We start from the raw sequence: 27103 nt of genomic DNA, 5'->3' as shown, positions 1-27103 counted from the left end.
CGCTCTGTCGGAGATGATTGATGTTTTCCTCATCATTACCATTTCATAGGCACACTAAAGCCTTCTCCCCAGCTTCAATAACCTCTTCTGCACTGCTATCCTTGCCAAACTTCTACCAGTTTGAGGAAGTTTCTATTGCTCATTACCTTTTGAAGGGATGCTGCCTTCCTAATTCCATGAGCACTGGATGTAGAATCACAACTCAGTAGTGCATGAATGAAAAGAATGTTGGAACAGACCTCATCTCCCAAAGATTTCCTCATCTCTTTGATGTTCCAGACTTTCACACTTTTTGCAGTAACCTTTGGTTGTGGCACGAAGAAGATATTGTAACCATCATCTCTATTAGCATGATAACATAGAAGGACCAATAAGTCAGTTTCATCTGCTACCAAAATTGTTTCTCTGTCTGTGCCAGTTCTAGAGCAATCTTCATAATTAATACGCCAACGTCTCCAGATGCATAGACTACTTTACAACCTGCTTCCTCCAAACTCTTTCCCAGCAAGTTCATGAACAATTGTTTGTTTTGTTGATTAGCAAGGAAAACATCCTTTTTTAATTGGAACACTAATAAAGGGGTCAGTGACACATTAAAACCAACAGAGACCCTGCTTGGCATCGGTGAGTCGTGTCTATAATGGACTAGCGGGGATACCCATCGTTGCCTGGGTGTTTGTAGGTGTGTGTGTGTGTTGGGGAGGGGGGAGTAGATCCAAACGCTATGTTAAAACTTCAGAAAAACAAAAACAAAAAACACAGCGAACATAATGCAAAAAAAGAAAAAGTAAAATTTAAAAAAAATTTTGGTAGGTAGGTAGGGTCGAACTCGGAATGTTGAGGCGAAAAACATAAGTTACTGCTCGCTTATGAAAGGAAAGTAACTGAAACGAATTTCAATTTAACGTTTTAAACGCACAAGTGGCAGGTGCGTGGCGAATTTAATTAGGTCAAAGGAAATTAAATTCCACACTTAATTTTAACAGCGAGATAGTTCTTTTGAGTTTGTTTTATACCCAACTTTGTCTGGTTTTGTTTCCCCCAACATGTTGGGGAAAACCAGCTCTCCCTTTTATCGGAGGAGTGTCCAAATGAAAGCAATTGTCTGATATGATGGATTTCACCGACATCAACCAAACGTCCATTGCTTTGTTGGATATACAAAAACTCGTGTGCGCGTTTTGCCTTTTCTATATATAGATGGACCACTTTCATAGCCATCAAAGACAATGTATGCTTTTTCATATCTAGTTGTGACATATCTGCGATATTGAGCACCGATTTCATCAAATGTGTAACCTTTTTGCCATGGGAGGTGCTGAAGTAGTTCTCCACCATCTAAGAGATACTATAATCTGAAGACTGTGGACCTGATAGTACAGGGAAAGTCAGTTCCCATATTGTGTCTGCCAAAGCCGTTGTTTTTTGCCTGTCGCAGTCGTCCATAATAATCAATAAGTGCAGGTGGGTAACCACAAAGCTCATACTGGAAATGTTCTTGCTGCTGCTGAGTTAAGGGTTCATTGGGAGATAACACACACAGTCTCTGGAATAGGACTTGTGGATCAATCTCAACTGCTTCATCTTTGTTCAGCGAAACTTTTAATCCAAGTGTAATTGCCTGATCCTGTTTTTTTTAAGTATATGCATCGACATCTTCTCCAACTGTTGAAGCTCTGATTTCCTCTTCTATGGAGTTTGCTCTGTCTACATTCACCTTTCTGTCTCCAGTTACTCCACTTGAAATGCTGTGAATAGACGGATCTTCTGTAAAAGGGTCATATGTCTGGAGAAACACAAGGCACTTCCATGTATCTTTCACATCTTGCTCTTTTCTTGCTGCAGTAGCCTCCTGGTGCTGGTCACTAGTGCCATAACGAATGCCTGCTAGTTCTGGCATTGTAAACTTGATTTCAGCGCATGCTGGCAGTGATAACATCCAAACCAATTGTTGAATTTCGTTCATTCCTTTGCCATGAGTAAAACCTCTAGTCATCTTTATGCTTTTCATTAGCACCTGCTCAATAACCAGATCCGTCAACAAGCCAGCCCAGTAGTGATCACTCCGTCTAATCACATGGAATCCTTCAGAAAATTTTTGGTACGCTTTACGATGGCTTTTCGGCAGCTTCTCCATTTGATGCAAGTACAAGTAGGCCGAATTTGCATATAGGATGTGAAAAATGCTGCAGCGATTATTAGCAGCATTTTCCTTACAGCATCAAGATGCAATTCCCAGTTCCCGGTGCGCTCTGCCTTGATAAATAATTGCAGGATCTTCACCATATCAAGGTATTAAATCCACAATTTTGCTGTTCACTGGTCAAGCATTCCATCCTTCACATGGTTGATTTTCTGGGTAATCCTGGTCACAGACTGATGGCAGAACATTATTCAATGTCTAAGTCCCATCAAGTAGACTTTTCAATAGTTTCTTAGCTTCCTTCAAGTCTTCATTTTGAGGAAATGACTCTTCTGCATCAGTGTAGGGTTAATCATCCTCAGTGATATGTGAAGCTGGCAAATCATAAAAAAAATAGCATTCAGAGCAACATCAACTAAAATGTGAGCATGAATGGCTCTTGCAGTTGCTTTGCCACCTAGCATGTGCTTGACTGTTTTCAGCATACAAAAGTTCAAAACCTATTCTCAAATGACTAATTGACCTCAGTAAGCTCATATGTGTATGGAGCCCACCAAATGATTTCAAGGGACTGGAATTAGGCTGTGACTCGACTATCATCTTTTTTTTTTGTACCAAAGTGGCTGATTGAATGTTAGAATTGGTGTAATGTTTTTCCTGGCTAAATCACTAATGTAATATAATGTTAAGTACACTCAGGCTGGGTTATCATGGTCCATGTCGATCATTGAAAAAAAAAAAAAACTGTGGTTGATTTCCCAGGATATGTTTCTTTGTGCACTGACTGCATAAGGCCTGACAATGCAAGTCTGGACGAATGTAAAATTAGTGAAACCCCCCAAAGGATGTCAACATTAACAGTGGAATCGACAACTTTCTTGGCCTGGAGCTTTTTAAATGTCACTGGTGATTTATTGGTGCTGTGAATCTAGATACTTGATGTTGATCCTTCCAACCCTTATTATATCTTCTGAAAGGACCTAAACTCTTGGAACTGGTTTTGGTTTAACTTTCCCGGGCGTAAAAGATGCTATGATGCCTATACCGTGGAATGTGTTGAATCCATCAATACGCCTTACATTATGGTGCACATTTTCAGCTATGAACTGCACGAATTCAGTTTCAACCGAGGAAAGTTTCAGCGCCATGAACAAGAGTAGCACTTCATTCGAATTTCTGGACTTCCGAGTAAGATGAAGAGAAGCCATGCTTATTCAGATTAAGTCAATTAAGAACCTTAATCCAAATTGGTTATGCATTTCCACTGCTAAACTAAACTGCAAAGGTGCAAGAAGAACTCTGGGTCTAACAGCTTGCATTATCACTTGACCTATTGATGCAAGTTTCAATCATGCAAATATCTTCCTGAGAATAATCAACAATGTTTTAGGAACATATTCAAGAATTGCCTCCTGTTCAAGATCATTCTTAGACGGGTAATATTCTGAACTTGTCTGGATACTATTAACGTTATTCTTGATAAGCTTGATTGCCATCTCTATGATTCTAATGACCTCTGATTCTGAATTGTCTGTTGAGCGGGTCTGTGAAGAAATATTATTATTATTCAGCAACATGCAGACATGTGATCATTTTTGAGGCAAGTAATTTTCACACTCATCACTATTTTCTCTACAGATAAAAGTGGGAAGAGTTAACTAGATGCCCCCCCTCACTTAATAAATATACATTTTTTATGAGTCGTATTTCACTTGAGCACTGCACACTATTGTCATTATTTTTTTAACAGAAAGAAACTCAGCAAATATTGAGTGAATCTTGACATTTTTTATTGATAAACATGCATAAAAATAACATCATGAATTTGACATTTCGGCTGTCACAAACACATCAAATGCATACAAACATTTACAGTATTAAACAAAACTGGCTACAAAACTGTTAATAGGATTACAGCTAATAAAAATCTTACCCAAGATATTTTTCATCTGAAAAATAATGGCAAAATATAATTTATATAAAACCATCAAATACACTGATTTTATTAAAAAACAAAAAAAAAAACTGGAATTTTATTCATATCGACTGGTGTTAATCGTGACACCCTGCACTGATGATTCCCGAAACGATGAAACATTCATGTTTGTATACATATATTTATATATATATATACATATATTGAGAGAGAGAGAGAAACAGAAGATGAGGAGAAATATACAAAGACAAAACATTTTTCGAGATGGTGGCAATAAACGACTAAAATTTCATTGCCTTAGTTATTTTCTTCAAGAGTTACTCCCCCTTCTTCAATAACAGAGAAAATAGTTTGTTACGAGTAGATGGCAGGCACTGTTGCTCATCTTTTCATTGCAATGGTGGCCATTTTCTGATCTTTCTGCTCTCCTCGACTGAGGCACCTTTTATCTACTCTAATCCAGCCTCGTTTTGAAGAGATGGATATCACACACATTTAAAAACGATTTTGTATTTTCCATGGTGTACAGATGATGGGATTAAATAGGGACAATAATTTGCATAAAAATGGTGGCTCTACACTGTAAGCCAATCATGCTCAATTCATTATGATATACAGATATACAAGATCAGTAGGTTCTTCTTCATTATTGTATCAAAATTCGAAAATTGAAATATTGAATTTACAGTGAAACTAATGGTATCTACTGAATTGTCATGTCACGATAATGAACATATCCAAAAATTACAAAAAAGAAAAAAAATAAGCTAGAAAATTATAGAAAATATTAATGAAAATAGTTTTCGAAGACAATTAGTGAAAATTGAGTTTTGCAAAAAAAATTAAAATAAAACCGAAAATTGGAGCGTTCTAACACAAGGGAGGTACATATTTATTTACAAACACATTTTCTTTGTAAACTGGAGATTTTAAAAAAATCATTTTTAAGATATTCTTCATTATGGTAGCAAAATTTGAAAGTTAAAATATTGAATTTCAAGTAAAACCAATGGTATCTACTGAATTGTCATGTCACAGTAAATTACAAACAAAAAAAAATAAGGTAGAAAATTTAGTATTAATGAAAATAGTTTTCGAAGATAATTAGTGAAAATTGAGTTTTACAAAAAAAAAAAAAAAAAAAAAACACAAAACTAGGTTCTAATTGTAATAAAAAGGATGTAAATATTTTCTGAAAGCTGAAAATCTTCGGCCAGTTTAGCAAAACTCAATTTTCGATAATTGTCTTCAAAAACTGTTTTCAATAATAATTTTCTACCTTTGTTGTTTTTCATAGTTTTTAGAATAAATCATTATTGATTTATCTTTTATTTATTACTAGACTGAACATGAGTCTATATGATTTTTTTGTTTTTTTACCTATTGTTCGCTACAAATACAATAATGAAAACCAATCAGTATTTATCATTGGCAGTGAATTTGATCCTGTCTTGTGAGTGTTGAAGCGTGGAGGACCAAAGACAATTATAGAAGTTCAACGTTAGCAATTTTGCAAATTGATCTCGAAATTTGAGCAAACAGCGCTGATATTTTATTCTTTTGAGATACAATTATCGACTGAAAATTTTTTCAAATCATACTGAGAGAAATGTCGACAAAATCTTCTTGAAATTAAAATTGGTGCTTGTTTACATTGGTGATCTTTTAAACCAACGCATTTCAGGTGAAAACATTATTACATGCTTACATGTCCAGTAGAAAAATAATTACAAGTAAAAAAAATAAAATTTATCGAATTATCAAGTTTTATCATATATTATAATGTGGAAAAGTTGTGCAACCAATTCAGTATGACAAACTGATTTATCTCCCTTAACTTAATTGTCTTAAATTAAGGGTCCACCATTTTTAAACAGAATATGCTTATGGATGTTATTTTGGTAAAAAAAACATTTAGTACATCTTCACTGGAATATTAGTAATTTTTTGGAATTTATACCAATTCCGACATGACACATAAGTATATAATATTTTCACCTGAAATGTGTCGGCTTAAAAGATAACCAATCTACACAAGCACCTTAAATCTTATTAAATGAGATAAAAAATAAAATCTTTACAATATCTTTAAAAAAAGTTTTTTTGGGAAATCACTCTAGACAAGGCGTAAAGCCACTTGATGTAAGGAAAAAATACTACTTCAAGGTAAAAAATTTCCCAACGATATGTGTTAGATGGAATAAGTTCTGATCTTGGAGAGACTGATTTCAGCACTTTTAAATTAAATATGAAACAAGCACAGCTTTTAAACTTTTAAAACAATTATTTGAATAATAATTAGGACTGTTAAATAAAAATTGTCCAATAAGTCGAATTGGAAATATCCCCTTTGTTCACCCTGTCTTTAATGCCTACTCTAAGTCCAAAAAAAATAAAATTAAAATTTTTAAAATCCAGTACAAAAAAAATCAGAGTGAGAAATCGGTAAAATTACATGAAAAACAGGACAAAACCAAGTATTCAGCCTTTACTCACCTCCAATTATCTACTTATTTCAAAAGCGGATTATTTAACTCAATTCACTATTTATGAGAAGGTAAATTGCCTTTAAATTTCTTATGAATATTAAAGATATAATTTTGCTAATGCAAATAGGTAAAAAAAATAAGTAGGTAAAGTAAAATAGTTTTTGACTAATTTTCATAACAGCATTTCTGTTGGATATTCAACAGGTAACCTCGAGAATAGAGACATTCGAAGAGTGGCACACATAGATTGATCTATTTTAGAAATGTGGGACTTTCCACCATTGTCAATTGGAATGCAGAATTTGACCAGAAATATATGAGAAGATATTGGTCAAAAAAGTTGAAACAATAGATAATAGAAAATATTAAACATTCCAGGGGAAAAGAATGTTTATATAAATCGAAACAGAAAGAAGGGAGTTGGTCACAGAGCGAGAACCCGAAGACACATTCTTTTTGTTTTTTGTTGTTGGTGTGAAATAAAACAAAATATTATTTTATAGATCAGCTGTGTTGTGTTTTACTCACTGTCAGTGTGTATACATGGTAGACCAGTGACAAGAGTAGATTTAGAAGTTATGTAGACTGAAAAGCACATTTGAACGACTGGGTGCAGCAAATGTATAACATTTCTTTTAAAATGATTTCGGAATAGTAATTATCCAGAATATCCTCTATATTAAAAACAAAATTTTTTTTTTTTTATGATGTACGTACCCGTGATAAAGTAAAGAGACATTGCAAGCATGTCTTTGCTCTATCATTATTTTCATGGCAAGTGTTCGACTGAACCCCAATCTATGGTCCCCCTTGCTAAACTCTCACAAAAAACACTCAACTAGCTGCAACCACTATATATGATTTCCCCCACTCTTTACATGTGCCTAAATCTAAACACAAACTCCATGAACAAAGATTCTTTCCTAGAACAGCCTGTCTGTGGAACACTGTTCTGCTACCCTGCTTCCTGGTTGAATACAACATGGTAACCTTCAAATCCAATGTAAACAAGTTCTTGTTGAGCCGTCCCCATAAATAATCAAATTCTACACCATTAACGATTACTACATAACCATCTTCTTGACAACAAACACATTGCTCCAGTTAGCGGAGAACTATGACGAGATGGTGTCTTGCTAAAATATCCGTCCTTTTGAAAGTTGGTATTAGGAAGAGCATCCAACCGTAAAAATTTGCTTCAATCTCATATGTCATGTCAAACATGACAAAAGTTCAAACGTTCAGACACGGGGGAAGAGAAGCAGAAGTAAGAAGAAAAAGAATTCTATTATTTGGATTTCCATTTTTTAAACATAAAAAAAAAAAATAAATAAAACTTAGAGACCCTTGAAAAACATGGCCGCTATAAATAATATTTACTATAGAGAAAATAATACGATTCAAAGAAGAATAGAATGTTAGTTCTTGTAAAATTTTAGCAATTGAAATCGAAGTAAAGTATTTATACAACCAGCATCCTTGTTAAGATGAAAAACAAAAGCATGAATGGGAGAAATTTTTTTTTAACACGGCTTTTAGCGTCATCATAATTTACCACATCGCTAACACATTTGGTGGGATTTGGGGATGTAGAAAGAAAATGAATCACATATCTTTTTATTTTCTAAATAAAAAAAAAAATAAATAGAAATCATCTTTATTATTCTAACATGTGGATAATCATAAAATGAATTTCGCATTTTTTCCTTTTTGCGGACTGTTTTCCTTCATGATTGTTGTTTCACCATATTTTGACCAATAATTCCTCTGGCCTTTTTCAGGTGATTAACGGCGACGGGATACAAATGCTGAATCTTGTAACGTATCCCAAGTAATTACTGCCTTCCAGAGTAGTTGTCTCACAAGGTTTTGGGCCAACTAATCCTCTAGCCTTCCTTCGTGGCCCATAATGCAATGGATAGAGATGTTCAGTCTCTACAGTTCCAGGTGAGCATTGTTTAAAGATAGCGGTTTCAATCCTACCCAAGCAGGCCAGCGGATTAGTTGGCCAAAACGTGATGAAACAATAACTATAAAGATGAGGATAACAGTTCACAAAAAAAATGAATACACAAATTATGAAGCCTCATCTCAAAGGATTCCAAAAAAAAAAAAATAAATAAATAAATTGCTATTCTGTTTCCGAGGTTTTTACATGAGGACTATTTGCACTACTCTTCTCATTTTTAGTATTAGTTACACAACATTTCATCCGATGTATTCAAAATTCCATATAGATTTCAGAGTTTGACAAGATACATCTGAACATAATCAGATTACATCGACCAAAACGTTGTACAAATAACACTCAAGATGAGAACAGTAATCGAAAATAGGGACGAATTTTGCATTTCTCATCTGGTATCCTTTTGATGCCATTAGTTCTTCCATTGTTGTACAAGTTTGAAAATTTAAAAAGATTTATGTAAAATCGAAAGTAAAATAAATTTTTGTTCAGTTTTATATTATTCCTATGCAAATATTTAAGCCGAGCTTTTCCTGCATGTAATTTTCGATTCGATTACAACTGGAACAGTTCTCTAATCTTAATCATACTTATAATTATTATTATAATTGTTCACTGGAATTTTGTTTTTAGTGAATACAAAAATTCTTAAATAGGTTTCCCTTGATCAAAAGTAGAATTACGTTTATCTTAGAAATGGATATTCAACAAAAAGCATCAACCGAAATATTCTTGGCTAAAGCTTACAATCTCTGGTGCCTTATTTTGTTGTGTCTAATGTATTATACAAACGCTTACATTATTTTGTTTAATAGCATATTAACCTTTATGATCATCTAATGCTGGAAAATATTTTTGGAAACAAATATCTTTTTTATAAAAGCGTTCTTACAACTCAGAAATGAGTGGAATGCATGAGATGAGAGTTTATACCTTTTTCTGAATTTTATGATGTACAACTGGCTACAACTGCCTGTCTTTTATAATCCTCGAAACAAAGAATTGAATAGAATCAATTTTTTTTGTTAATTTTCAAGCATCAAAATCTTTTGATTTTTTTATGGCATTTAAAGACTTTAAAAAAAATTTTTTTAAATGAATCATTCTTATTACAACCCATAATTCAAATGGCTGGGTCCATAACAGTTTTCATAATGAGAAAATTAGTCCAACGTCTGAAGAATATAAAAATTCACTTAGTAGTTAAAAAGCCGACTGATTTTCAACTCAAAAAAACTTGCTAACTGACTCTTGACTCTCTACCTCGAAGGTGAGAGCTGGCTGGAAAATAATCAGACTTCCACCTTACAGTTTCTTAAAAAAAAATTTAAAAAAAAAAAAGAAAAGATTTTTGCACCTACAAAAGTTGCAGATTTTTCATCAAGCTGAAAGTTCAAGTTTGTCATATTTTTCTTCCTTTTCATTCAAAAATACTGCTACCATTTCAAAACCATTTCCTAATCTGAATAATTAGAAATAAGATGACAAGAACTGTTTATTACAAAGGTTTAACGAGCAAGAAATGTTCTCAGAGCTTGGACTGGGTGTTTGCAGGGACCGTTGACTGCCATTGACGAAGTATTGTTTGTAAAATCATTATTTTCCAAGAAGCTCCTAAGTCTGATAAGTGGCTCTTCGAACCGCTGCAACAATTCTGTATTAAGTGGCAAAGGCTCGTAATTCTCGGCTTTCACATCAGCCAGAATTTTCTCGACTGACGTTTTCACCTCGTTAACATCATCATCACCGCCATCTTTATACGAGTCTTCTACACCTGTGAAATTGATATCATTCGAGAGGCTCCGCGAAGGGTGGCGCAACGTCACAACATTATCACTGTCAGGACTAGATGCCGTGTTGTTGGTACAAAATTTCTTCATCATGGCTTTCGTCTTTGTTTTATATTAGACCTACAAATGAACAAAAATTAAAAGAAAATATGGAGTCAAGTATTTTCTGAAAAGGAACTGAAGAGAAACATGATTAAATGACAAACATTACTTTGATTTTTGAAAGCGATTTTATCTTAAATAAAACCAGAATATTTAAAGATTCATTTACAGTGGCCTGATGAGCAAGGGCACATAACTCTTGTATAACCAAGGTTCTGAACTCTGCACAAGTGTTTGTGTAGTTTATTGATGTTTAAAACAACGCATTTCAGGTGAAAACAATGTTACGTACTTACCTAACATGTCGAAGTTAGTATAAATTCCAAAAATTACGAATAGGATCTAATAATAGATATGCTAGATGTATTGTTAACAAAAAATCGGTCACAATTACGTTCCAACATTTTGTGTTTAAAAATAGCAGATTGTAATTAGTCAAAATTATTGATTGCAGTTACCTCCTTTGGATCTAGCGAACTCTTCAACATTAAAAATCATACGATAAAGATCAATAAATTGTATTTTTACTTGTAATTATTTTTTACTGGATCCTTTTACATAATTTTTGGAATTTATGTTAATTTCGACATCACACGTATTTGATAATGTTTTTACCTGAAATGTGTCGGTTTAATCTACACAGGCACCTTATGTAAACCTCCTCCTCTTCCTCACAAATACATGAAAACGAAATAAATAAATGATGAAAAGAAAGAATTGGTCTTTTTCTCCAAATCAAAGTTTATTCTATTTTTAATTCATTTAATTTTATTTTGCATAGTAAAACGTGACAAGTTTTACTTGGGTATTCCAAGTTTGAATCTAATTTGTTCCACAAAATTATTTTCGCTTAGGATGTTGACAACCTTCAGGTGACCCCGCTTGTAAATACCCGATAGCTTTCTAGAAAGAGTTCTGACTAGAAATATATCAGGAAAACCAATACCAATAACAGAAGATTAATACAATATGATGACGCATTACAAAAAGCCTTTTATATAAAATATCGGCATATTTACTTTTATTAATTTTTGGGGAAAATCTTTGGAACAGATACTGCATATATATTTTTTTGTTTTTTTTAAGGATGAGGCAGGGCTATTTTTTTAATCAACAAAAGGCAAACTTATTGGAGATTATTGTTAATTAAAACAATTATCAAAAAATATCTTACGTAAATTGGGGGTAGGAGAACTGCTATTATCACTTCATTAATATAAGACTGACACTGACTTCATAGCTTCTGTAACGGAAATACATACATTAAATTGTACAACACCATTTTTGCTGCCTTTTCTGTAGAAATTAGGAATTCAGTTACACCAACTATAAAATCAGTATCTATTTTATAGCAAACTTATAATACCAAAAGGATGATATGATAGGATCCATAACCTAAAAGAAGGTTACATCTGGAAAGTATAGAGAGATGTGTGCATAACAGGAGACTTTGTTGGTATGGTAACATTAAAACAATAGATGAGAGTTCTTGGGTCAACAGATGTAGAACAAACGAGATAGTAAGTTCAGTTCACATTAAATGTTCACGTTTGTATCATTTAGATTTTTCAAGTGTATAAGTCACAATGTTTACTAAACATGGCAACTTATGATGCACCTGAAGAAGGTCAAGGATTCCATCGACCGAAACGTTGTGCAAATAACACTCAAGAGAACATTAGTCTGATTAATCCAAATAATACAAACCATGACCCCTCATTTAAAAAAATTCAGAACTGAAATGTTCACATTATCAGAAAAAGAAACAAATCTTCACATAAATTAAAGCTGGAAACACCATTTCATTATTATAAGACGGACATTGACTTTGTAGCTTATGTAATTGAAATATGTACTTGAGATTGTACAACACAGTTTTTGTTGCCTATTCTATAGAATTTAAGAATTCAGTTTCACCAGCTGCAAAGTCAGCATCCATTTTACAGTAAACTTATGATGCCATGAGAATGATATGATGGCTTCATGATGCAAGTCTTAAAAGACAGGTTTAGTATTGATAACCTTAGAAGAATAAATCTGGACAGTATAGGAAATGTGTGCGGAAGAGTAGACTTTGATGGTATGGCCACATTGAAACAATGGATCATCAGCACATCATATTTTTTTGTATTGCATTTTAACCCCAGACAAGGCACAGTGTCATTTTGATGTGTGTGTGTGTGTGGAGGGGAGAGGGGTAGGCTGAATCTGAAGATTATAATGTTGGCATTGGTTTCCCTGATATTTTCCTAGAAAGACATTCGGTACTCAAGGGAGGGGTCACATGAAGGTTGCCAACATCCTAAGTGAAGGTGATTTTTGTGGAATGAACTGGATTCAAACTTGGGATACCCAGGTTGTCAGTCCATGTCATTAACCTGCACGCCTGTGGAACTCTGTTCCGTCTGCCTGCTTCCCTCCGGACTACAACTTGGATGTCTTCAAGTCCAATGTTAACAAATTCCTAATGAACCGCCCCTTTAAGTAAACATTTCAGCAAATCTCCTCACTAACGTAATGTACTTGCAATAACCCTTAGGCCTGAGTGGCTTCCGGGCCTTGATAAGTGGTGATCACTGTGTAAGAAAAAAAAAAAAAAAAAAAAAAAACACTGAACCACCATCATGAGTGAAAGTTCTTGAATTAGTAGATGGAGAATAATTAAGATAAAAAATTCAGTTCACAGGGGAAGGCCAAGGAAAACATTAGAGGAAGTGATAAAAACGGACTTGAGATAAAGACCTGGCCAGAGATAGTTTACTTTGAAAGTAAATTTCTTAAAGCTGTCCAATACACAGCAACATTGTAAAATGAGATATTCAACTGAAGAAGATGATGATGATGTTTGAGAATAAAGATGATGTAGTTATATAATCATGCTCTAAACGTGGTAACCGACAATCGACAGATTTTTCTGGTTTATTTTTGAGGCAATCATGCAGTGTAGTTAACAGCAGAGAAATCAACAAAAAACAAAATTATATATATACAAAACTGCGTTTTCCTCACTTTGACATTGACATTAAAACCCTACGTTTTCGATTTAAAAATTATTAAAACTTTTTAATATACTCGGTCATAGATATGTGAGCGGGCAGATGAAAATTAACTAATTTGCATATTCCTTTGAAAAACGAGTATTAATTATTTATTCATTTTTTCTGGTTTCTCGTTAGATAATTGGTTTCATTTCACTATTACGTTGAATTCTATTTATGCATAGTTTCTACAGTCTGCACAACTGCATAGAATATAAGATGAAAACGTTCTAGCACACAGAAATATTTCTATATCTATAAAAGTGACCTTGTCAGTGTGTGTGCAAAAAGTCTATCAAACTCCTCTCTAAATATTTGGTTTAGAGTTGAAACTTGATATATAATTTGGACCTCGGGAACACTTTCAATTTGTTTTTCAGCCTGTACAAATAGCTGCTAGATCAAAATTGTAAAGAAAAAAAGTTGACCTTGGCAGGATTAAATGAATTAGTTTATGAGCATGCATACATATACATTTTTAGTTTGAAGGCACAAGTTTTTTTATTCATCTGGCAATAGTTCAGATGGTAACAACTAAAGCTGGAGTGCTGAATGTTTTGGTTTCACTTCTAGCTGATGGCACAAAAATCAGATGTTTTAACTTTTGAAGTCATTACTATATCTTATATTGGGTACAATATAATAATCAATAGAGAATTTGCTCTATAATAATAAACATGAAATCCGCATGAATTAAAATATCATTTTTAAAGGTATTTTATGACCAGGTAAGGCTGGGCTGCCAGCTAGTATATATAAACTATTTATTTATTTTTTATTTTTTTTATTTATTTTTTTTTTTCAGAAGTTCACTTAGCCAAACCAGAGTCAATCAAAATGGTCAATTTAGATTTTTGGAGGTGATTGCTAATTTCAGACTTATAAAAAAAAAAAAAAAAAAAAAAAAAAAGCTTTACCCTATTAGGTCCAGAGGGTGTTTGTCAATCGAATTAAGTTATTTTTTTTCTTAATCTCTTTTAAGCTTGAAATTAGTGACCATCTAAAAAAAATTAAAAAATTAAAAAAAAACGATCACTACCCTTGATTGACTTGTGTTTCAGAGATCAGTTTCATATACAAATTTAATATAAAATGAACCCCATTTCCGACCCATTCTACATTTTAGGACACTTAACTATTTTTTAAATTAACCGTAAGTCGAGTAGCAAAGTCGTAACAACCATATGTAAAGTGAGAAATTACACAACTTGATTGATTGATTGATTGATTTAAAATATTGTTTTTAATTGTAGCCTTTCCCATTGGTTGAGTTGAATTTAACCCGTGAGTGTGGGCATGTCTTAACTGAAAACTTTAGTCTGGGAAAAGATTTTAAGCAGGACGGACTCATATTAATTTTCTTATTAATTTAAGGGCCTTTTGACACCCAATATTATCTCGGTACCTTTGAGACAATTTAACCTACTAAGTTAGGTGTTCTTTTCTATATATAATATCGTCTTTCTAATCTGCAAAGATTGTTGATTTGGAGTTTATCACTTTGTCGAAATTATCCACTTTTTGAATTCGAACATTGTTTAAAATGAACTACAAGTGAAGGACTAATGATAATCTTCACAGAAGATTTTTCACAACCACTTAATCACAAAGTTTTATCTACCAGGCTCAGCAAAGCAGCAAAATTATGCAACATAATTTTGCAATTGAGAAGATGAAACAACCTGCCTTCAATTAAAAGGTAAGTGCACTTTTTGATGTTGTGTTTAATTTTTTGCTCTGCCAGAGTTCTAAGCTATGTGAGAATAAATTTCTCACAGTGACTGCTATACAAGTACAGAAAAAAATGCACAAAATTTATCTCCTATATCAAAGAAAAAAATGTTGGTTAACTGTCCGAAAACGCTAGAATGGCCAGAAATAGGTGATCATTTTACATTAAATTTATATGCGAAACTGCCCTCAACTCGAAATTCTAAAATGGTACTCATTAGGGACTGCAAAAATTCACCACAGAATTACCTCACCCTATATGTAACACGATGTAACTTTATTATAAATTAATATTATCGGTATAATTTTTGTACCATTTAAAAGAAGAAGGGCAAAATAAACCAGTAATAATTTTTAAAAATTTTTTTCAACGTACGAAAATAATGAAATTGCGAGACGAAAATCCTGTTTACATAATTGGCGCTTTAAAATAACGTTCCCATGTAGTAGATATTCCGAACGTGAAAACATACCCGTATTTAATAAATCTAGCAAAAATCAACTAATGGTCAGATTTTCGTGAAATTTTCGATACTTATCCATTTTAGAATGAAATTACATATAAAATGCAGTTTTCACAAAATATACGAGGGGAAATATTTTTTTAGTGCGTGTCCACCTCCCCTATTTATTTTTTCGAAATTCAAACAAAATATATTTAAATCTATTGAAATTTCTATTTATTATGAAACATAAGAGTTCAAATAAGTAAAAAATATTTTTTTAAATTTAAATACACATATTGAACAAAAATTTACCTTGAAGTTGCAATTAAAAAATCGATATAAACTTAATATTATTGTTTGTTTGTTTTTTTTAAATAGCGTTTTTTCGAATTAATGTATACTATAATCAGTTGAATTGCCAAGAAAAAGAAACTTCGTAAACATTAATTGATTTTTAAAAGATTAAAACTATTAAAATTCCATTATTTCAAAATGTTCCGTTACAACATATATTTTTAATTGTGTTTAAATTTTTTTTTTAATATTAAGTTTTAATATAAACATGACTCTTGTCAGCTATTTTATCGCCAGATTAAAACCAATTTGAAAATATTATTGCACAAATATCAGCATTTTGTAGACCCCCCCGCTCATATTTTGTTTGTCTAGGCACCGCCAAAACTGGGGGGGGGGCAGGTAAGTACTTTTTGACGGACCGTCTTTTTAAAAATCTACCAAAAATCAGGTAATTATCCGATCAATACGAAATTTTCAGCGATTATTAAGAGAAGAATGAACTTTATAACAGTGTAAGTATTTTTCATAAACGATAATTATATATATAGTTTTTTTTGCTTACAAAACACCCCTTGTTTTGAGGGGGTACAAATATGCTTAAAATAATCATCTGACACTGAACACAACATATTGTGTTGTTGTAAGGGACAGAATTATAGATTAAAAAAAAAAAAAAAAATTGTTTGCATACCTTATTTTGACGTCTGAATATCAGAACTTCGATTGTGTTTAATTATCCCGCTTTTGAGTTTTGAAGTGTGAAATTCGGTGAATATGTTAAGTAAAATAATTAATTTAAGTTAAGCAAAACAAAAAAAAATTTTTTTAATATTTATATGAAAAAAGCAATTTTAAAATCTTTGATGAATGAATTAACAATTTTTTTTAGCGAGCCGAATAATGCATGACCATTATTAAACAGGGCATGCTTTGAAGAATCGATACAAAAAAAAAATTTGATAAATATTGTGCCCTTTGTGTTAAAAATAGCATCATTTTTTCGATCCCGTTTGAAAACGTTTGCCGCCTTTTGACTACGGTGGACCAAACGCGCTGAAATAATTTTTTTTATTCTGCTTTAAATTGCCCCCCCCCCATTTTGGGGAGCCTGGCCCCCCACATACATACACATTAAAAACCAAACTCATACAAATGGTCACCCATCTGGTACTGGCCAGCCTCGGCGTTAATAATACATTGAAATTTTCGTCACTGAAAAATAAGTTTTTTTTGGCCTGTTTGGTCTTCCATAGTTTGCTTTTTATTAAACACAAACGTAAACATTGTCGATCTAGACTCTAGATCGAAGCAAAGTAACTGGTTGCCTATATGAATAAGTGGAATTATTTTAAATCCAGGTACTTATAATATTTTTGCATATTCTCATAGAAAATCATCCTAAATCTTAGTTAGACAACAAATAAATAAATTAATTAGTTCAAAAACCTTTTTTTTTTTTTTTTAAATATTTATGTACGTTTTTTGTGCAAGACAAAAAATGTCAATTGTTAACTTTTGGGGAAAATTTAACATTTAAAATTTAATTAAAAATAGAAAAAGTTTTACATTATTCTGTTTTCTATATGATAAAATTCAGGGTTTTATCTTTCTGGAAAAAAAAAAAGTTACTCAGAAATAATGGATTTTAATAAATGTAATTTCGTTTTAAAAAAACAACAACAACAACTTGATTTTTCGGCCATTTTTGGCGGTGCCTATGCTTATTGCTTGTCTCTTTTTACCGAACAAAATATGGAAGCCCATAGGTAACCAAATGAACATTCAGTAAAACCATATTTCCTATTTAATATACAAATGTTTATAATATTAATCATTAAACTGTGTAAATCTTAAAACCTAACAAAATTATAACAAAGATTAATTATTAATTGCAGTTTGAAGAAGATAAACAAAAGGTTTTAAAAAATCATGGTACTAGTGCACTTATTGATCCGTGCTGAAATAATAACGTTATTATTTAAAAGCCATTCTTAACATGAGGAGGGGAGGGTGTTTTGTACGTATTCTATACTTTAACCATACAATTGAATAAAAAAAAAAACACCATAAAACTTTAATTAAACTTGAAAATACGATTTAAAAAATAGCGCGGATCAGTAAGTGCACTGCAGTGGAGTACCAAAATCATTAAGTCGCTTCTGCTTTTCCATAGTTCATATAGTTGACACAAATCTGACGTCACGGAAACATGCGCGCGGTCCAATCTTCATAATCGTTTGGCAGTCCCTAGTATTCATGCACTTATTGATCTGTGCTGAAATAACGTTATTATTTAGAAAACCATTCTTAACATGGGGAGGGGAGGATGTTTTGTACCTATTCTGTACTTTAACCTTACAATTGAATAAAAAAAAAAAAACATAAAACTTTAATTAAACTTGGAAATACGATTTAAAAAAAAATAGCCCGGATCAGTAAGCACCTCTAAAATAATTGGGGATTTTTTGTTTTTTGACAAATCGCTTAAAAAAGTAGAATTTCGTTATTTTTTTAAAGGTAGGTTAGCTGAAAGTGTTAGTCTACAGTAATATCGTTATTTTTTATTATTGTTTTACATAATCTAAATTGTTTGCCCAAACGAATTTCACTCTAAATAATTCACATGATTGAAACAGGATTTAACCAAAAATAGAATGAAATGCCTTATTGCCTTACAGCAAAAAATCAAGTGAATTAACGGGAAATAAAGAATTTGAAGAAAATATTGTTGATGACAATTTGATCGACCAAGCACATTTTATGTGAAGAGAAAGAAAGGGTACTTTGCAATTTCACGGACTGTACTGAAATAACGTTATTTAGAAAGATATTCTTAACATGAGGGAGATTTTTTTTTTTTTAAAGTATTCTGTACTTTCATCTAACAATTTAAATATTTAATAAATTTATTAATTTAGGAAACCGAAACTCTCGCCGGGAGTTGTATTACGGTTGGATTTGAATATCAGGAACTGAATCTGATCGAATACCGGTTGCTGCTACTTTACTCTTCCGTTTTGTCAATTTAAGATTTATTTTCTTCGATAAATTTACAATGCTAATGGCTATTTTATTTTAACCGAGTATGTTAAACTGCATAAACGCTTTTAATTTTCAACAAATATTCGATTAAAGAAAACTAAATCGTATTTCCACGTTTAATTAAAGTTTTATATGTTTTTGTTTTTTTATTCAATTGTAAGGTTGAAGTATATAATAGGTACAAAACACCTTCCCCTCCCTATGTTAAGAACGGCTTTTTAAATAATAACGTTATTGTTTACGTCCGGATCACTCTCTGCACTAGTACCGAAAAATAATTGAGTATGTATTTATTTAGTTACGTAGAGTCGAGAAACCCAGACACACGAGTTCTTGTGTCTGATGTCTTTAATAATTCATATCTGATAATAATAAAAATAACAGTAAATATTCGTTTTTAAACTATAATTGATTTAAAATTAAAATCCATTTGCTTACCTAGTGATTCAACAACAACAGTTGGGGAGGAAAGAATTTGGAAAATTTGCTACGAAAGTTTTTTTTTTTGTTTTGTTTTGATTTTTCAAAACCAGGAGAAGAGGAAAATAAAGGGGAGATAATTCCAGTCATTATTACTGGCTTAGACTTAAAATTAGATTGAATTATTTATTTATTTATTTATTTATCTATTTATTTATTTATTTATTTATCTATTTATTTATTTATTTATTTTTATTTATTTATTCTAGTTCATTTTATTTTATTTGTGGTTCTTGATAATAACGAAAACAAAAACTTGAATTTGTACTAAAATCAATGTTATCTACTTAAATTAGTAACATAATACGTACCCAAACATTATTAACTTATTAAAGTAGCATATCCAAAAATTATGAAAAAATTATAAAGTAGAAAATCAATTATTAATGAAAATTGCTTTCGGAGAGTTTTTTTATGAGTGGATAAACTGTATAAAGGCAAAATAATAATGGCGGATCGTTGGATCGGGAAAGTAAATATTTTACATAATAATATAGTAATGTATTTATTATTATACTAAAAGTCTGAATTTGTTTGTTACCGACTCAAATTTTAATGTCATGAAGTAATTTCTTGCAAACTTTTCGAACTTAACAACTAAAGTTGGAATGCTATGTTTTGGTTTCGATTCATATTTGGGGGGGGGTTAACTTTTGAAATCACTATCACTACCATATATTGGGTACAATATAATAATCAGTAGAGAATTGGCTCTATAGTATTAAATATGAAATCTGAATACATTAAAATATGATATATTGGAGGGAAATGTTGTGCATTTCTCTCCTAATAATTACTTAAATAAACACAAGGCCAAACGACATTGCTTTTAACAAAACAATAATAAAGGGTTTATTTAAAAAAAAAAATTTTAAAAAAAGGCGAGATTGTATCTCCAACTGGAGAGAAAGAAGGAAAGTGTAAATGTCTGTTTGAAGGTGTCGTCTGCAATCAGACTGCAGTCGTCAACAAGTAGCAGTGAGACGGGTGAGTGAGAGAGGTCTCTATAGGTCGCTTGCTGGCGTCTCTCTGGTGATCGCAGCTGAGATCCCAAAGGGCTAAAAATAGTCCTTAAGGGGACAGCTCAAATCAATGTGCCCTGCCAACCGATTGGTCAGTGTGGCTGAATCACTTTGGCACCGGGCATTGATCCGCTTATAGTAAATAGTTTGTTAACTGTTACAGATATCTAAGAGTATTTTCCCATCGGTTAACCTTCTAATATGTTACTAATTTCGACATGACAATTAAGTAGATAACATTGATTTTTTTTGTTTTTGTTGAAATTCATTTTTGGGATTTTCGTTATTATTCTGGACAAGCACCTTTTATTTTATTTATTTTAATTTTATTTATTTACTTTATCTTATTATTTGATTTTTATTATTTTTTTATTTTTTGTACAGTCTGGAGTAATTTTTGTTCATAACATGTTGAGGATATGTACTCTCAACAATCAGCCCAACAGAGTCTGGATCATTTTTAGGTGGTGAACTGACATCTGTCGGGCTGAGGTATGGTTTTGTGCAGTTCTAAGAGGTTAATCCTAACAAGTTGTATCTGCTCTCTTTGAGAATGGGTTAGTTTAATGCTAATTACCTGGTGCACACCTACCAGGAAATGCAGATGGGGCTGTTCAGGCACTTCTGTCAGCCAGAGTGCACATACCTTTTGTGCACTGTCTTTTCCATTCCCACCTTCCTACCTTGTGTCACAGCTTCTCATAATGAGAGGAACGTACATCCTACCATTATTAATCAAATATTTATTGAAATATAAAATATAAAGATGAACTAAACATCTACGTGTGTTACAAAGGCACACCTCCTTTCTGAAGTGATAATTGTTAGTATTTAATAAGAAAGCAGGGCTGCACGATGACACAAGCGTGAAAACAACTTTATTCAGAAGAGTACCAGGCCAGTAACGGTTACATCAGAAATGAATATTATCTGTAGTACCATAAAATCCCTTTGTTTAGTTATACGTTCATATTTGTTGTTTGTGTGTATGTTTAGTATATTTTGTCTTTGATTTATAGTGTGTGACTATGTTATGATTTATCAGATAAAATCTGTCTTTCTACTGTGAGGGTGTTCTTATAGTTTTGCCTGATTTAGTCTGAAGTGAGCAATATTTGTTTTTGTCTAGTGTAAGTCTGGTGATGTTAGGTTTGGTGATTTCGTCTTTAACATTAATTTCCTTTAGTTTATTCATGTTCTGTACGGTGTCATGTTCAGGGATATCAAAGTGAACTTTTTGTGTCACAGGAATTGGTATGTCATGCAGGGTGTGATTGTAGCAGAGTCTAGTTCCATTGTGTGTCGCTGCTTTCTAATTTCTAGGTTCTTCGTCATTCTCGATGGTGATTCCAGTGTGCCATGTGTTGTCGAGTTTATTTAGTACCTGTACACATTGATGCGAGCGTAATTTCCCGATTCCACTATAGTTGTTGTCCTGATGGGGTTTCGTGCTGGCTGACCTCTCACATAACTATTGTTGCAATATTTTGGAAGTATAATGGGGTATGATCCCACACAGTCGGACGATTCTATTTATAACCGATGCTGCTAGGAACTGACGAATCGAATTAATTCACGTTCTGTTACCAACCAATCAGAAACCAGAATTGCTGCATAAATATTAAACCTTTTCTGTAGCAATTTCAAATTTTTTTTTTTCCCCGTCTCGACACGGTAAGAATATTTTGCTCTGTGGAACTGTCTACTACAAACAAGTCACCTCTCAGGACTTGTGTATAACAATGAACCATCGGAAACTGTTCTGTCTACTGCAAACCAGTCACCTCTCAAGACTTGTTTAGAACAACGAACCATCGGAAACTGTTCTGAAACTAAACATGGCTTACACTTCTAGAACTATTCATGGTGTTCTCTCGCTCCTGATTCTGATTGGCTTGTTGGTATAAATCTTCCAAAAAGTATTTCAGTTGGTGATGATAGTTTGCTGTTTATTGCCCTAAACTGTATCAGAGCAAGTTGGATATCAATTGTAGATTAGACAGACAAAATCTCATTCTCACAGCAACAACGTTATTGATCGTCTTTGTTATGTAAAAAAGAAATTGAAACGAGAACAGTGTTAATAATAGAAGTCAATGAGTAGGGACAAAGACAAAAAGGTTAAGTTCTGTTTGAGGAGAAAAGAATTTATGTATGTTTAGGTGTCGAAGTCAGAATCTGCTGATAGCTATGCTGAATTACATATCTCTTTGTTGAAGACAGACCCAAAGCCAAAGGCCTGGGAGGGTTCTATTGAAATGTCATGTAGATGCAGTGGTTCATTTCTGTATGCATCTTGGTGTTCTTGGCAAAGTGTGTACGTCTTTCATATTTTTCCAATATCCTCGTTAATATTTACTCAGTACACATTTTCTCTTTTGAGTCGACATGTTTTCTCTATACTTGATGGGTTTAGTGGAGTTAGTATGGGATGTCTTCCCTCATGGAGTCTGAGATGAGTATTTGTCAACCTTGGAACAGGATTCTAGATTTGATGGCAAGTTCATTACGGAAGAACCAATATGATCGGATCTCAGCAGGTAATTCACAGATATTCTCTGGTCATCCCTGGTATCTCTTTAACAAGATTCAAGGTTGAATCCTTCACTGTTTCATTTCATAGCATTTTTCTGCTTTTCCAATAAGAAGTTGATGGTTGAGATGGTCTGTTCCTCGTCAACTTCAATGTTTATACTATCCACTCTCTCATCTAGCTCAATTGGTTTAATTTTTTTGGTTAGACAACCGATTTGGGGTGTTGGCAAGGATCATTTTGCTGGTCTGTATGTTACTCAGTATAAGTAGCCATGGATCTTCAATAGCATTCACTGTAGCCAGTGTGGTGCTAAATGCAATGGTTTAGCACATATTGTGACCAGTGGCTTATGGTTCTTGATAATGGAGAAGGTTTTCCCATGGAGATAGGTGTGGTATCACTGAATCACATACACAATTGTTAACATATCTCGTCCAATGTTGCAGTGTCTGGTTTATGTGTCAGTTAATGTTCTAGATCGAAATCTAACTGATTTACCATCTTGGATTAGTCCCACTCTAATCCCTTCTGCAAGGTCCAGTGATGAAGGTTTAGTTTGATCATAGTATGAAAGGCATGTCATAGTAGTTTTGATGGTGATTGGATTTTAAGAAGACAGCACAATAGTTGAGCCTTTTCAGCAAAGTTCAGAATATATAGGGAAATGTAATTTAGCATACGTAGAAAATGCTGTAGTTCTCCTTTGTTTTGTGGATTTGGTTTTTCCTTAATGTCATGTACCTGAGTCTGGTTTGATTCTAGTAGGGATGTATATGTTTCCCCCCAAAAGATATACTAAGTTGCTTTATTAAACACTTCTTATTGATAAATACAAGTCCAGTTTCGGCTGCTCAAGCCATGAGGTTGTGCAAGTTTTTGTCATGATCTTCATTGTTTTGGTCAAATATGGCTACAACATCAGCAATACTAAGATTTGGTCCATTTTTAGCTTGGAACATATCTTGTAAGACATTTAGGCCAAATGGTAGATGCTTGCAGCATACTCATTCAAACGGCATCCTGCACGTTGTCAATAGTTGCGATTCCTCATTCAGGTGAACCGACATAGCAGTCCCACTAAAATTTTCAATCTGATAAAACTGCTTGGGATATTTTGACTGATAGAAGAGATAGGCATAGTTAAACACTTTTTAAAGGTGTCCACATGTATGGTTATTAGCTTCAGGTTTTCGCATGTTCAGAGCCCTATGGCTGCAAGTCCTGGTACTTTAACAACATAAAATGTTGTATTTGTTCATTCTGATGTCTTTTATACTGGTATGGAAAGCTGATAGTTCCAAAACATCACATTCCATCACCTCCATATGAGGTGAGTTTCATGTCATAGAATGGAGATAGCTTTTAGTGATATTCAATACATTTGTATCATATATGTGGCATAATCACGCTGACACACCGGTTCCTGTAAGATCATTGAAGTTAAGCTGAATTGACCTTGGTCAGTATTAAATGGGTGACCATTTGGGAATACCAGGTGCTGTATGTGCTCTCTGCTTATCTCTACATTTTTTTCAGTCATACTGGATTTCTCGTAGCCTCTTGAATCAAGCAGTACCGATTCAGAAGATATAAGGTTTGGGATTGTGCAACTCTTGCTTCACAATTACATGTGCAGACACTCTTACAGGGGGTATCCATTGTCTCCTGAGACAGAACAGAAGCCATTAATGTACCTGTTGGAATGCCCCGGCATAGATTTTCATGTGGAGCATGTCATTTGTTCTGCATTTCAGGTGGCATGGTCATGTAGGCTTCATCCCCAAGTTTCTTGGATATACTATAAAATTCTCAAAAGCCATTCTTGGTTATATTATCCATGCATTTAGATATACTTGGATATACTATAAGCATTTAGCACTGATAATTAGGGAGTAGAAATGCTGTAAGTAATCATCTTCATCACTTCGAGTATCGATGTGGTCAATGTTTTCCTTTTGTATCCTGCATTCAGTCCTCTTTGAAATTTGGTGATGGTGGTTGCAAGACTTACTCCTGTGTTTGCTTTTCTTTCTGTGTTCTCTTGATTTAGTCTTCTACAGTAACTCACTCAATGTCCCTTGCTTACACATGTAGAGCGCACATCACAGTATGCTGGGCACTGTTAACGCTTGTGGCTGGTATCGTAGTCTCCACACTTCCTGCTTTTGTTAATACTATATATTTTTTCTGCTTTCAGCATTCTGAGCTGGTTCGGTTGGTTGTTTTCGGTTGTAAGAACTCCATACTTATGGCCTTTGGTCATTACATTGTCTATGCTTTAGCCTTCTAGTTTGCTATAGAGCACATACCAGAGAGCAACATATGGTGTTGAGAATATGATGAGTTTCATACGTCTCTTACTCAGCTTCTCATCTGTAAAGTCACATATTTGTGCTAATGTTCTGGTTTGTGTTTGAAGTTATCTAATGATTCATTTAGTTTCTGACGGTATTGCATAAAGTCAAGTCTATGGAGCATAAAATTGACATTCACTCTGAGCTGGTTTTCCAAGGTGCTCAGATGTTTTTTTCTTTTTGTTGTTGTTGATCAGTGAGACCACTGGCATGTAAGCGTCTTAGGTCTTGGTCACCTATACCACAGCAAATTTTCTTGGTTTTGTTTCCTCGGTTATTTTTTCGTCTTCTATATATAGTTTTATTTTTGTTTAAAAAGTGCCATGATCTGGGTCAGACCAGTTCATTTTTGGCAAGAGATGTGCCATAATATTTTACTTTTTTTTATTTTTATTCACGGTATTTGCTATTTTTTTATCATCTGACAAGAGTTTTACATTAAAGGGATATGAATGATGAAGCATGATGTGATGATTGTTAGCATTTAGTAAGCGAGCAGAGCCGAACAATGGAGTGAGTGTGATAACAACTTTATTCAGGAGAGCTCCAGGCTGGTAACATTTACATCCGATCCCAGCAGAGGTAAATGTTATCACACTTTTCTTACAAAATATGGAAGCACAAACGTGTAATAATCAAGACTTAAAACAAACGATTTGTAATTTATTTTTATTTTCTGTTTAATATTATACTTATGCAATTTGTCCACTTTGAAAAAAAGAAGTTAATCCATATTTGCAGAAAAATATTAAAAATCCGTTTATATATATATATATATATATATATATATATATATATATATATATATATATATATTAATGTCGTTTTTAATATTAAGGTGCTATAAACATCACAAAAACTAGGTAAGCTAACGAATGATGATAACTAAAGTTCATAATTTTATCGTTAAGGACAAGGTTATAGACTTCAGATACCATCCTTCCTTAGCTAATCCCATTCTGGACTTATTTATAAAGATGACAATTCTATTTTATCTGGCGAGTTTCATCTCGGCATTTTATGTGTATGAAAAATTTAGTGTCTTAATGGCTGCTTGTTCAGATTTCCTCTCATATGAAAAAAAAAAAAAAAGAAAAGAAAATCAGTACGATATATGTACCCATGGCAAAAAATAATATCATAAACCAAAATCGCATGAATTGATCAAGTAGTTTTATTTTTATAAAGAAAATAATTTTAAGTGATTAATGGGAATTTGTAGGCATTAAAAGTTTGAATTATTTGGAATTATCTCTATTGTTCCTTGTTGTGATACACTCTCTCCTCGTTTAACCATACAATTTGCTCCTGAGCTCCTAAAATCAACAGATTATACCATTCCTGTAATGATCTGATCCCTGTTGATTTTGCAGAGGGAGTTTAGTTCTATGCCATTCTAAGAGGTCCATCCTCCTAGGTCTTTCCTTCTGTCTGTTCCGTCTGCCTGCTTCCCACCTGACTACAACTTGGATGTGTTCAAGTCCAACGTTAACAAATTCCTAATGAACCGCCCCCTTAAGTAAACACTTCATCAAATCTCCACACGAACGTAATGTACTTGCAATAACCCTTATCCCTGAGTGGCTTCCGGGCCTTGATAAGTGGTGACCACTGTGTAAAAAAAAAAAAAAAAAAAAAAAGGGGGTTAGTTTATTGCTAATCGCCTAAGGCACCCTCACCAGTGAATGCCAATGGGGCTGTCCAGGTACTTTCTGCAAGTTAAAGTGCTTC

At 33.1% G+C, this 27103-nt stretch overlaps 1 protein-coding gene across 1 annotated transcript; it reads right to left on the bottom strand.

Annotated features, from left to right (window-relative positions):
• Positions 1-9941: 9941 nt before the first annotated feature.
• On the bottom strand, positions 9942-19546 carry LOC145291400 (uncharacterized). The gene is made up of 2 exons (XM_080137201.1): positions 19419-19546; positions 9942-10444 (listed from the first exon to the last, which is right to left on the bottom strand). The coding sequence occupies exon 2, from the start codon at positions 10415-10417 to the stop codon at positions 10043-10045; it is 375 nt and encodes a 124-aa protein (XP_079993327.1). The 5' UTR covers positions 10418-10444; positions 19419-19546; the 3' UTR covers positions 9942-10042.
• Positions 19547-27103: the final 7557 nt, after the last annotated feature.

This window comes from Euprymna scolopes, chromosome 12, assembly GCF_053919585.1.
Source record: "Euprymna scolopes isolate OS-2025 chromosome 12, ASM5391958v1, whole genome shotgun sequence".
Taxonomy (NCBI): Eukaryota; Metazoa; Mollusca; class Cephalopoda; order Sepiida; family Sepiolidae; genus Euprymna; species Euprymna scolopes.
This window is presented reverse-complemented; position numbering and strand designations above follow the sequence as displayed.

What these genes read in the sequence shown, in the direction of transcription:
- LOC145291400 (XM_080137201.1), bottom strand. Translation starts at nt 10,417, where the DNA reads ATGATGAAGAAATTTTGTACCAACAACACGGCATCTAGTCCTGACAGT.